At 38.9% G+C, this 14,709-nt stretch overlaps 1 protein-coding gene across 1 annotated transcript; it reads right to left on the reverse strand.

Moving 5' to 3' along the window:
• Window positions 1-8,626: 8,626 nt before the first annotated feature.
• On the reverse strand, window positions 8,627-9,457 carry LOC134934112 (olfactory receptor 10A3-like). The gene has a single exon (XM_063929617.1). It carries the CDS (start codon window positions 9,455-9,457, stop codon window positions 8,627-8,629), a length of 831 nt encoding a protein of 276 aa, XP_063785687.1.
• Between the last annotated feature and the right edge of the window lie 5,252 nt (window positions 9,458-14,709).

Here is a 14,709-nt window from a genome sequence, read left to right on the forward strand (position 1 = left end):
ATTTCTTCTCTAAGAATCTATTTTCATATAATTTCATAAAATTATATGAAAATAGAATCTTAGAGAAGAAATATCCCCTGAAATTAGTCGAGAAATGCAAAGAAAAGGCTGGCAATGTAGAAAGAAGTAGTTTGCTAACATATAAGAAGAAGGAAACCAAGGATGCCCTTTATTACAGGATATAATATTAAAAACAAAAGCATCAGGAACATCCTTTTGAAACATTGGGATGTTTTGGCAATAGATCCCGTTTTAAAGGGTGTGTTACCTATGAGACCGCAAGTTGTGTTCAGAAAAGCACAATGTTTGAAAAGTGTTTTAGCTCCAAGTAATCTAGCACAAATAAAGGATAGTTCCTGGTTGAATAAAACAACTGGATGTTTTCCTTGTGGAAAATGTAAGATGTGTGCATTTGTAAGTAAAGAACGAAGGAAAACCTGGAATAAAGATAAAACTAAATATTGGAATATAAAAGGATTAATTAATTGCCAGACCTCATGTGTGATATATCTAGTGGAATGTGAATGTGGCATTAGATATGTCGGAAAAACAAAACGGCCCTTGAAAATTAGGATGTTAGAACATACACGTAGCATAGCTAAGAAGAATGAAGAACATAGTGTACCAAGACACTTTATAAAGTGTAACAATGGTGATTTAAGTAAATTCAGCTTCAAAGCATTAGAACATGTCAAACTAGATGAAAGAGGCGGGGATATTCTTAAATTATTGAGCAAAAGAGAGGTATATTGGATTCATACCCTAGAAACCATCAGCCCCTCGGGTCTAAATGAAAACTACGATATCACTCCGTTTCTACACTAATGGTTGCCCCTGGTAACCGTGTTGTGCGACATTGTAGTTTGGATCATTGATCCCTTTGCTGCACTAAAAAGCGGTTATCTTAGGGTCAGCCGGTGTGTAGCTAATGATATCGTGGGTAACATTGGTAGATTAACTAAGGGAGAAATTGGAAAGTAACTCACTACCGGGTTTCAGTTTTAATTCTTAGTTTGTAGTCATTATATTGAGAAAATGAAGGAAGAAATACCTTCTAGTATAAGTATCATATAAAAACATCTCCTAGTATGATTAGTTGTGAAATAAGGAACGGTCATAATAACGGGTTTTTTATATAACAGTGAATTTTTCCTATGATGATTCTTGTCTCCGTGTTGACTAAAGATTATTTATACAAGATCAGAAAGTTTTTAGGCAGAATGAGATATTTTTAGATATGTATTCTTATTATAATGTATTATTTTATTTATAGATATGATAATGTGTAATGTGTTATGGAATATGTTGTGCAAATTATTTGTAATTTTTATTAATTTTTTACTTGTATGGATATTTCCACTTGCAGTGGTGATTCATGTAAAGATGTGTGTTTTTCCTATGTTTTTTCTATGGTATTAGCATGTGATTAACAAATATGACACAGGTGTGTTAGGAGGTATAAATCCATCTAAGAATAGATTGTAGCCACACACCCTGACGAAGTCCGTAGACGAAACGCGTTGGGCGTGGCTTGTGTAGCGTTAGACGTGTGAGACGTCTGAAAGTCTGGTCCAGGTGTGTCGGATGAACAACGTCTGACCGCGCTGTGTGGTGTGCCGTCCTGAGCTAGTACGAGAGGGATGTTCACAGCCAAACGACTGATCATGCTGATCTTCAATAGCTAAGATGTATGTGAGCATTATTGTTCAATAAATGAATTTGTAATACTTTTCTCACACCTGCGCACTCCATTCTTCTTCTATTTACATGTACATTGGATCCAGTGGTTCTGGTCCCAAAAAGGAGGAAGCAGCAGGATACATCTTTAAGAACTCAGTATTATATGGACACAGACTGTTATTGACTAATACTGAATTTGAGGTGGATTTGGATGCGCAGCTATTTCCTTGTATCATATATATATATATATATATATATATATATATATATACATATAATAGAAATCCAGAGGTCTTAGTTACATACAGTTTGCAAACGTATGATAAGCCACCAGGCCCCGACAAGGCTCCTATGATGCTGGTGGTCCCTAACTCTAGGTCTGGGCCCGGGGTGCAGAACCCCACAAACCGGCAAAGGCCAGCTACCCCAGGGCAGCACAACGCGAGAAGGTAAAGTGTTAGTATGTGTTAATAAAAGGAAAACAAAATCTAAATACAAAAAATAATATACTATTGAGAGTGTAATTAAAAGACCAGAAGGATTAATAAATGTGTTAAGTTGGTGCTAAATAAGGTCTCGCAGTGTGCTACCCCAGAGCAGACCAGCCCCACCAATCCAGGGGGAACCGCACCCAAGACCAACCCCAGGTACTAATAATAATAATAACAACCCTTTCAGGGTAATATAACATAATGCCACATGATAATGGCATCTGAGCAAATGTATCCGAATCGAGAGCTAACTTACCTGAAGATACCCCCAGGATCTCCAAATGGCAATACAGAGACCAGCATGCCCTCCAAACACTGGTCCCATCCATGCCCCTCATACTGACAGAACAAATTGTTAGTTGCTCAAATCAATTAGGAAGTACAATTCAGGTGCATGAAAGGGAGGGGGTAGTCTGGCTAGAAATACATTGGGGATAAACCCCTGGTGTCCCCCAGCACACCAAGCTGTACCTGTACCAAGACATGAAAGACTATATATATATATATATATATATATATAATAGAAATCCAGAGGTCTTAGTTACATACAGTTTGCAAACGTATGATAAGTCACCAGGGCCCGACAAGGCTCCTCTGATGCTGGTGGCCCTAACTCTAGGTCTGGGCCCGGGGTGCAGAACCCCACAAACCGGCAAAGGCCAGCTACCCCAGGGCAGCACAATGCGAGAAGGTATAGTGTTAGTATGTGTTAATAAAAGGAAAACAAAATCTATATACAAAAATTAATATACTAGTGAGAGTGTAATTAAAAGAACAGAAGGATTAATAAATGTGTTAAGGGGGTGCTAAATAAGATCTCACAGTGTGCTACCCCAGAGCAGCCCAGTCCCACCAATCCAGGGGGAACCGCACCCCAGACCCACCCCAGGTACCCACCCCAGGGGCATGGATGGGACCAGTGTTTGGAGGGCATGCTGGTCTCTGTATTGCCATTTGGAGATCCCGGGGGAATCTTCAGGTAAGTTTGCTCTCGATTCGGATACATTTGCTCAGATGCCATTATCATGTGGCATTATGTTATATTACCCGGAAGGGTTGTTATTATTATTATTAGTACCTGGGGTGGGTCTGGGGTGCGGTTCCCCCTGGATTGGTGGGGCTGGGCTGCTCTGGGGTAGCGCACTGCGAGATCTTATTTAGCACCCCCTTAACACATTTATTAATCCTTCTGGTCTTTTAATTACACTCTCACTAGTATATTAATTTTTGTATATAGATTTGGTTTTCCTTTTATTAACACATACTAACACTTTACCTTCTCGCGTTGTGCTGCACTGGGGTATCTGGCCTTTGCCGGTTTGTGGGGTCCTGCACCACGGGCCCAGACATAGAGTTTGGGACCACCAGCATCAGAGGAGCCTTGTCGGCGCCTGGTGGCTTCTCATACGTTTGCAAACTGTATGTAACTAAGACCTCTGGATTTCTATTATATGTATATATATATATAGTCTTTCATGTCTTGGTACAGGTACAGCTCGGTGTGCTGGGGGACACCAGGGGTTTATCCCCAATGTATTTCTAACCAATACGATTGTCAAAGAATTTATAATAAATGTTAAAATGTAAACAGTCAGTATCAGTAGATATAAAATGAAGGCCTTAACACCATTAATCCCAGTAAATAAATCCTTTACTGTCAAATCCATGTGAACAGCATCTGCTTCCAAATGCAAGATGCACATTGAATTTAGACTATAAATTAGACATACACCAGAATGTGGTATACAGTTGTGTAAGTTTCTCTAGCAAGTTCACTGTAGACATCACATCATAGTCCGACCTTACATCTCACATCCATCTGACTGGGAATCTGACCCTAGTTCACAATGTGGATGCATGGCAAATGTGTTCTTTTTTATAATTGGCATGTTTACACTTTGCAAAGAGGGTATGAGAAGTGACTAATCTATTCATCATTTCTATCACCTACAGGATGCTGACTGCATTAATGTTACCATTTGCAGAATTGCAATAATGAAAGCTACTGTACGGTATAACTTACTTGTCGGTTGATGGATGCATTTGGCAAATGAACTCTCCCCAATAGTTTCTCTGTTGAAAGAGCAGTGCACTATTGTGTATACACCAGTCTTCCTGATCTCCAGGGAACATTCATGCCGTATCCCAAGATGGCTGCTGAGATTAGTACAGAGCATGTACAGAGTCATCTTGGGACTGTACTAGACCATCACAGTGGATGACACATATCTTCCACTTAGCTCCAGAGATAACTGTGATTCAGGGCTGGCTCAAGGCCTACTAGCATTCCGAGCAAGAAAATGTTGAACCCCCCCCCACCATGCGCACGTTGAAGGCACGCACACTCCAGGAATAATGGCCGTGGCCTTACTCTTCATATTATCAAGCTATCAATAAATACATTTTCACACCCCCTCTACACACACAATTAGCAGCCTTACACATAACAGCTACAGTAGTGTTCCTTACTCATTATGTCTCCAGTATAGCACCAGATACACATGATATGCCCCCCAGCAGTGCCAGATGCACATGATATGCCCCCAGCATTACCAGATACACATAATATGCCCCCAAGCAGTGCCAGATGCACATGATATGCCCCCATCAGTGCCAGATACACATAATATGCCCCCCAGCAGTGCCAGATGCACATGATATGCCCCCAGCATTACCAGATACACATAATATGCCCCCAAGCAGTGCCAGATGCACATGATATGCCCCCATCAGTGCCAGATACACATAATATGCCCCCCAGCAGTGCCAGATACACATAATATGCCCCCAAGCAGTGCCAGATGCACATGATATGCCCCCAGCATTACCAGATACACATAATATGCCCCCAAGCAGTGCCAGATGCACATGATATGCCCCCATCAGTGCCAGATACACATAATATGCCCCCCAGCAGTGCCAGATGCACATGATATGCCCCCATCAGTGCCAGATACACATAATATGCCCCCCAGCAGTGCCAGATACACATGATATGCCCACCAGTAGTGCCAGATACACATGATATGCCCCCATCAGTGCCAGATACACATAATATGCCCCCCAGCAGTGCCAGATGCACATGATATGCCCCCATCAGTGCCAGAAACACATAATATGCCCCCCAGCAGTGCCAGATGCACATGATATGCCCCCATCAGTGCCAGATACACATAATATGCCCCCCAGCAGTGCCAGATGCACATGATATGCCACCAGCAGTACCAGATACACATGATATGCCCACCAGTAGTGCCAGATACACATGTCCCAGCACTGCCAGATGCAGATATGCCCCACAGTGCCAGAATACAGATAGGGGTGTGTCCACTTACATATTTGCTATTTTGTTCAAAGCACAACTAAGTTGTTTTAACTAAGTTGTTTTTTATGAGTAGTGAATGGTTGGTTTTTTTTTCTCATAATAGAATATGTATAAAGTAACATAGTAAAGTAGCAAATTAAGAAAATCACAAGACATGGCTAAATCTCTGAGCTTATGACATGGAAAACCATGCCATACACGGTGGGATATAGCAAAGTTGTATGTGTATGCCCCCAGTGTCAGATAAATATAGATCCCCAGTGCCAGATCCAGAAATGCCCCCAGATGGTTCACGAGCTCTGACTTACTAGCGGCCGGCAACAAATTTGAAAGTGACAGCTGCCCTAAAAAATTCAGCGCTTTGCGCGTCCGCTCAAGCAGAATGTACCTGGAGCCGGCCCTGCTGTGAATACCTACATTACACAATGGTTCCAGCATCCTTGCACCACTACCTTTTTACACTCACCAGCTGAAGAGCTTTATGAAACCTGACTTCATCACCCATATATATGTAACAGTGAGTATGGCTGTACCCACTATCTATCAATAAACCAACACCACTGGTTGAGTAGCTGGGATTTTCATAATTTTAATCATCCACTGGTATTTGCTTATATAACTCTACAATATCAACACCTGCGCACACATCATTTCCAACATTCCCATCTAAAATAACTAAAAATGAATCACATAGATGCATGATTTGTGAAATGTCAAAGATTTTAGTGAAAATAAGATTCAGACTGGTGTCCAAGAAAGCATTTCAGAAAATAGTTTTCAGACAATAACCTACATTATTTTATAAAAATTGTGGATAATCATACACCCATAATGCAACCTGAGGTCTGGACCCTCACCTCACTGTAACCAGACACAGCATTGCTGCACTTCACCAAAAGGATGGTTCCCTGGTACCACCTTATGGACAGTGATAACTCAAACCTCCAAAGAGAAAGTGCTCCACAACTATATCTTGCACCTCACTGTGACAGCAGAAGAACAGTGCTTCATTGCCAGGTTCACAAGAACTACAGCCTGACACCCATGTGACCACACCACAAAACGTAGAAAAAAGAAGGTCTGCTCCTAAAATAGAGACAAACCTTTATAAAATATACACAGACAAGCACCTTCAAACAAAATAATGGATTGTGGGTTGATGAACCACCCTTCTGCATAACTCATTTTGATATAGAGACTCTAATTGTACACCTTACCTTGACATTAGCAACAACTCATAAGGACACATCCTAACAGTCTACAGAACACAGTCTGATCAATCAACCACCACACCTACCCATGATTGCTGATCCTCTGCAATGTCAGCCTTATGAGTGGTGTGAGGTCAATACCCTCTGCCCTTACCTATATCATTCTTACCCAAGGGAAGCACCAACCAATGCAGCTCAACTCAGCCACTTGCTGCATCAACAAAAATCCAAGCAACAAGCTCAGTGGAGACCCAAGTCCCAGCTCTCAAACCAGTTGACCATCCAGTAAGGTGGATGCCCAATATTGTTAACCATATCTTCTCAACAAATAAATAAGAGACAGCACAACAAACCACATATGCAGCACAGCCTGTAACAAGAAAATATCCTGAAAGTAGCAAAAGGTGTAATTCTTCAGAAAAATCTACATGGTCCTCACTGGCCAACACTTTGTAAAAAAATCTTCACTGAGAACAACTTTGCTAAGGTACCTTGGCTCATGCACAGTGTAACCATGATGCATGCAAAGTCAGCCGATAATCACTTCAATGCAAACCTGCGTATTCAATACAGTGCTTTGCTCCACCTGTGCCCATAATAGTACAAGTATAACTGGAGAGACGTCCTTGTAATAATGAGTGAGGGTTTCCCTTGCTGGTGCATACCATTGTCAGCCGCTGATGTAGTAGACCCTCATAGGCAGCGGGGCTGTAGCTGATCGGGTGCTGGCGAGATTTGTTGAAAGAATGATGCCAGTAAACCAAAGGGTTTAGATAACATACGATGGGTAATGGTTCTTATGTGTTTCTCCTCACTCGTGCCATGTCTGTAGCATGGTGGTTTTGTCATACTACTACGGGCACAGGTGGAGCATAGCACTTTATTAATTACGCAAGGAGAACAGCGCCCTTTCTCTGCCCTGGTATTATGAACTAACAGCTCAATGGAGCATTCTCAAAGGTGAGCATAGTGCTTCTAACTGCACATAAAGGTAAACAGCACTCTCTCTTTGTTACAATTGCCACATTGTTATGGAGGAGTTTACATAAGGTGCGCAGCACATCAGGTTCCGAGACTACTATTCGGATATTTCCCTCACCTGACATTTTGCATAATTACACTGCAGATGATATTCAATATTAAATACTAGAAGTGAGGAGGCTGGTTTATAACAATTATTAATCAGGTTTCTTTATAAGTACTGTATTTTCAGAGACAGGTGAGTCTGTATCTATATATTTAAAATATTGTTTGTGTGTGCATTGAGCATGTAATTTCAATTGTGTTATATACTTTTAGTATATTTACTAAAAAGTTGATCTGGTTCGATGATGGGTCGATTTTGTATTTTTAGTTTTAAATTCCATATTTACTAACAGTAGATTTTTGATTTTTTTTCAAAAATGTCAAAAGTCATCTTTTAGTACAGCAAATGTATGATTTAGGCCCTGAAATGCAGAATCAATCAAAAAGTGACCAAACATTGACCAAAAATCAACCCAAATCAACTTTTACTAAATATACCCACTGGTTTGATTTACACTGAAAAAGAAAAGGATGACAGGCAAATACATTGGAATGAATTAAGCATACAAGATGATGGATGAAATATACAATTACAGTATACTGCTACATTTTTATACTTTTATACATGTTGTCGATTAAGCAAATGTGGCTTACTGTATATTGAGTTATACTCATTGAAAAATAAATTTATGTGCATACATTATAGCACATAATTGTAGTGTATTTGAGGAACTTAATGTCTTTCCGTTAGTCAATACATAATTTGTTGATGCTAAAAAAAACTTTATGAAATGTGCATTTGACATTTTCCCTGATATTTATATTACCTGCAATAAGTCACATAAAAATATAGGAAAAGTTATTTCCAAATTGGTTACTTGAAAATATAATTTTTATTTCTTGGTGTTGTCATAACCCTTAGTCTTAAATAAATTCCCAATGACAGATCTTATTTCTTTACTCCTTAAGCTGTATACAAATGGGTTAAACAAGGGTGTTATTACAATGTACAAAAGGGCGATAAACTTGTTTAAAGTCAAGGAACGTCCATTAGCTGGAACAGTGTAAATAGCGATCATGGTTCCATAGAATACAGTCACAACGGAGAGGTGGGAGCTGCAAGTGGAGAAGGTTTTCTTCCTACCAGTTGTAGAGGAGATCCCGAGAATCGTTATGAATACACAGATGTAACTAAGAAAAATTAAGATAATTGGGATGAGCATTGTTGGGATAGCCATAATCAAAATCTCTACCTGTAGTTCTTTAGTGTAAGAACATGACAATTCAACAAAAGGAACGAGGTCACAGAAGAAATGGTCAATGATGTGGGGCCCGCAGAACTGAAGCTGCCACAGAAAACTAAGATGAACCTGGGTGACGAGTAAACCAAACACCCAACAATAGATAACTAAGGAATTTTGTAGGATGTTGTTCATAATGGTGGTATAACGCAGAGGGCTACATATGGCCAGGTAACGATCATAGGACATGACTGTAAGGAGGTGACATTCTGTTGTCCCTACAGCACAATAAATACAAGTTTGTGCTATACAACCTATTACAGACACAGTGGCTCCTTCCAACCATATGACACGTAGCATGTTTGGGACAGTAACAGTCATGAACACAATTTCACTGCATGACAATTGCTGGAGGAAGAAGTACATGGGAGAATGGAGTTGTGGTCTGTTTGACACCAATACGATGATCATAGAATTTATCATGAGTGTCATAATATAAACAATTAGTATCAATAGAAATAAAATGATGGCATTGAAACCCTTTATTTGTGGGAATCCCAATAGTAAGAATTCATGGACTGCTGTGTAGTTCTCCATAGTCATTCTGTGTTCTTTTAAACATATATCATTTAGAAGTTACTAATATATTCAATTTAAGATTTGATTAATTATATTGCACACTTGGGACATTTTGCATGTTATGTTGTCAGCGATCTCTCATTCTGTCCCAGTGACTTAGCTATTTGCTGTTGACTCTATGTACAAGATGCGTGTTTGTAATTGTATCACTGGAAAACACACAACCTCAGTTTTGATATGAGCATTGACAATGAACATATTATTAGTACAGTAGCTACATCTGTAAACTAGAAGCTCCCCTGGGAGTGTTGAGATGTGGATGTTGTTTACAAGGTCAACATTAAGCTTCACATCAAAGGCCAGCCTCCTTTCTTTTTAGTAGCACCTCTTTCATTAGAAATACAGTATGTCTTCCACATTCGGAATAGAGCTGAGTTTAGTCTCTTGATCTGTAAATTCAGTAAACTTTAATTAGAATTCAAAGTGCACTTAAAAATGAAGGGGCAGATGTATTAACTGGGAGAGGGCATAAGGAAATGATAAACCAATGATAAGTGTAAGGTGATAAAGGAACCAGCCAATCAGATCCTAACTGTTAATTTACATATTGAAGCTGATTGGCTGGTGTCTTTCACCTTGCATTTATCACTGGTTCCTTATGCCTTCTCCAGGTTAATACATCTGCCCCTAAGTTCTCCAACCAAGTCATAATTTTTTTGAAGTACAAACACTTATGGTATGGCTTCCTCATGGCTCCTACCCACACTGTATGTACTTAATACATGAAAAAAAATTTGTCAGAATAACCCCTCTCTATAAAACACCATCCCTGTTGCTAGACAGCCTAGCCAAACTCCACAGAGCAATTGATAAAAGGGAAATAATCAAGATTGAGGCTCATATCATGTAGATTTCTCACTTATTATTGTATTATTGTATGTCTCTTTCCATGTGTAATGGTGTTACTATAGTATTCCAGTAATTATCATTCCTCTGTACAATGAGGTTCACTAGTACTTTCTGCCATACTTTGTAGATAAACCATCCCAACACCCATTGTCCACCAATTTCATATTGGTACTATACAGGTATTCCTACTTACAGAATGTAATAAATATTATTAGTGCATTCAGCATGTAGAGAACGTTGATCTAATATAGAATAAGAGAACCACAAACAGACACTAAATATGACATTTTAAAGAGCAAGAGAAAATAAAAAAATATAACATTAATGGAGAATTATAGCCAGGGGCCCATGCATAGTTAAATTTATACACATTAACAAATTATATGTTGTAAATGTGCAGGTTTCATATGCTCATACAATGTGTCTGGTGTGCAATTTGTTGACAGGTACAACACAGTATATGTCCAGTGCAAATGTCAACTTTGAGCAATCAAAATTTTCACTGTTGAATATTATGTTAGCATTGGCCACTAACATCATTTTAATATAAAAGAAAATTGAAGGGTTAGTTTCAAGGGTGTGTTTCAATGTATGCCATGAATTTTATTCAGTGTGTTTATATTAAAATCTAAAAAAAAAATATTGTTAAAGAAAAATAATATTTTTTTCTGCAACCTACACACTTGAGTAGATAATGTATGCTAGTTTATTTCAATTGTAAATGACAAATGATTTCTATATTGAACTTTCACCCTCCTGTGATGCAAACATAATGCCATATTAATACTTTCCATAGCCCTCATTAATTTAACTCTCATGACTTTATGCTGTGAATGAGTGTATTAACAATGGAAAATATAGCATGTGGGAAAAGTGTGTTTGTCACTCATTAATATACATTGCAGATGACGATTGTATTGTGCGTAAAGATAATGCTGATTTATTTAACTAAAATTGGCAACTAGTATTAATCCTCCCACACTGTACAATACAGAGGCTGGAGCAGTTATTAATTTATAGAAATATCATCATATCTAATACTTTAAAAAAATAAAAAATAAAATAATGATTTCATAAAAATGATTCTATTTTAAATTATCTAATCCATAATAAGATATTAGTGGAAAATAAAAGCATAACATTAAACTGTCAATATTTTATATCTGTTGACTTTTCAATTGTGTACTGTACATAGTTTTGTTGGTCAAAATAACAAATATATTAATTACATTCTTACATACAGTACCTTACAGCATTATCAGAATCAACAATTTCCAAGTGTTTAATCAATATAATTAATACATTTGTTATAAAAAAAATAAGCTCTTACCCAAAGGTGAAAAAAGAGAATGACAGATAGGTTTGGTAGATTTGTAATGATATTAGTGGTGTACTGTATTTTATATTTAAGATGCACCACACTTTGCCGCTGACCCACATGCAGAGCCTTTGAAGAAATAATCTGCTTCATAGGGTCTGCTATACACTGTACCTGTGACACCAGACACATATTTCACACATTTTTCTTACCACTGTCAGGTATTCTTAGAAAATTTTTGATCAATCAAGGGCATTTGACCAAGTCAAGTGTGTTCTGTGAGCAGGTCTAAACCATTGTGAGTTACGGAATGCTGTGATGTTGAGGTACAGCTGGTGCATATGTGGGAAGGTATATGGAGATGTTTGAGCTTTTTATGCATTATAATGTAGACTGCCATGGGAGTTGCTTGTTATTTATGAAAATTAATAAGAGATAACTATATGCTTATGATTTGCCTGTGTTTTTTTTTTTATTAAATGAGGTAACTAGGGACAAGTGTTCATTCCCTAACTAGAAAGGTTTTTTATGCAATGTGTTTGGGTTATTCTAAATATCTATAGCTTGTAATATCCCTTTATTTTGGTTGAGTTTTATTGTTGGGTTTAGAGAGACAGAAATTAGGTACTGTACATAAGGACAACAACATAACTAACATGGCACTTAAAATATAATATTAATACAAATGATTTCTATTGTGCTCAACCCATTCTGTTGTAGAGTGTACTGTATCATGGACGTGTTAGTCTATCTGGTGTGCTGTGTGTGGTTTGCAGTAGAATGGGGAAGGGGGATTGTCTCGTGCACATAATACAGTGTTTTATTGGTTGTACCCAAGAGTGATGTCAATATACAGTGGTGGTTGACAGTTTGTGAACCCTTCAGAATTATCTATATTTCTGCTTAAATTTAACCCAAAACTACAGATTTTCACACAAGTCCTAAAAGCAGATTAAAGAGAAGCAAATCAAACAAATGAGACAAAAAACGTACACATGCTCCTTTTTTATTGAGGAAAATGCTCAATATCACATATCTGTGAGTGACAAATGTATGTGAACCTTTGTTTTTCAGTATCTGCTATGACCCCCTTGTGCATGTGAATGTTTCCGGTAATTGTTGATTAGTCCTGAACATCATCTTGGAGGAATTTTACCCCATTCCTCTGTAAAAAAAAAACTGTTTCATCTCTGTTATATTGGTGTTTTTTTTTCCGATAAACTGCTTGTTTAGGTCCTTCCACAACATTTTTATTGTATTAAGGTCAGGACTTTGACTTGGTCATTCCAAAACATTAAAATATTTCTTCTTTAACCATTCTTTGGTGTAATGACTTGTGTGCTCTGGGTCATTGTCTCACTGCAAGACCAACGTTCTCTTGAGATGCAGCACATGGACAGATGTCCTGACATTATCCTTTAGAGTATTCTGGTATACTTCAGAATTCATTGTCCCATCAATGATAGCAAGTTGTTCTAGGGCAAATTCAGCAAAACCGGGCCAAACTATAATACTACCACCAACACCACCACTGTTTTTTACAGATGGTATGAGGTTTTTATGCTAGGATGCAGTGTTCTCTTTTCTCCAAGCATAAAATTTATTTTTCAGAAAAGAAAACAGAATTTAAGCACAATCATATTTTGATTTTCAAATACAATTATTGCGAATAGAAGCATATATGATTTCCAGTTGAATAACATTAAAATATTCCTGGCCCAACATTTTGAATATATGTTAATACTAAACTACTGTATAGGAGATTAAATTCATGTGCAGACAGTGTCAGACTGGGCCATGAAGGGCCTAACTGGTGAATACAGTGGTAATAGCCCATGTGTAGGGGTATGGCCAGTCTCCAGAGGGGGTGTGGGTAGTGCCACATTCAGTTGTAAACCTACATTTTTGTGATCCTGAAGCTTGAACAGTTATGGGGGCCCATTTACAACCATCAATAATAGGGCAACATTCAACAAGGTCCAGAGGGCCTTGCTGCCCTTGCAAGGACCTCAAGGCACAAAAGGTGGATGATGGGGTGGTGGGGTGGAGTCCTTGAAAATTGGCCATACAATGAGCCCCTTCCCACCAGTCTGTGGGGTAAATTTACTAACATTCGTAATTTTCGGAAAAAGGTCAAAGTTCAATCACGAATGACATCGAAAGTGCAAAATTGCAACTTTTTGAATTTATTACGACTAATTTACTAAGCTGTCGTATTCTGCATTTTCATTTGTTCCGATGTCGATGTCATTCGTGTTTTTTTCCCGTTTTTTACGGCAGTGATTAGCAAAACACTGCCGACTTTATCACAATGAATCGCGGCCGGATCTGTGTGATCCGTGCTGGGGTTAATTTTTTTTTTTTTAAATAAACACTGTAAAATAAAAAATTAAAAATGCATGTGGTCCCCCCTCCTAAGCATAACCAGCCTCGGGCTCTTTGAGCCGAACCTGGTTGCAGAAATATGGGGAAAAAATTGACAGGGGTTCCCCCATATTTAAGCAACCAGCATCGGGCTCTGCGCCTGGTCCTGGTTCTAAAAATACGGGGGACAAAAAGAGTAGGGGTCCCCCGTATTTTTAAAACCAGCACCGGGCTCCACTAGCTGGGCAGATAATGCCACAGCCGGGGGTCACTATTATACAGTGCCCTGCGGCCGTGGCATCAAATATCCAACTAGTCACCCCTGGCCGGGGTACCCTGGGGGAGTGGGGACCCTTCAATCAAGGGGTCCCCCCCAGCCACCCAAGGGCCAGGGGTGAAGCCCGAGGCTGTCCCCCCATCCAATGGGCTGCGGATGGGGGGCTGATAGCCTTTGTTGAAAATGTAAAGATATTGTTTTTAGTAGCAGTACTACAAGTCCCAGGAAGCCTCCCCGCATGCTGGTACTTGGAGAACCACAAGTACCAGCATGCGGTGGAAAAACGGG

The sequence above is a fragment of the Pseudophryne corroboree genome, chromosome 6 (genome assembly GCF_028390025.1).
Source record: "Pseudophryne corroboree isolate aPseCor3 chromosome 6, aPseCor3.hap2, whole genome shotgun sequence".
In the NCBI taxonomy this organism is placed as follows: domain Eukaryota; kingdom Metazoa; phylum Chordata; class Amphibia; order Anura; family Myobatrachidae; genus Pseudophryne; species Pseudophryne corroboree.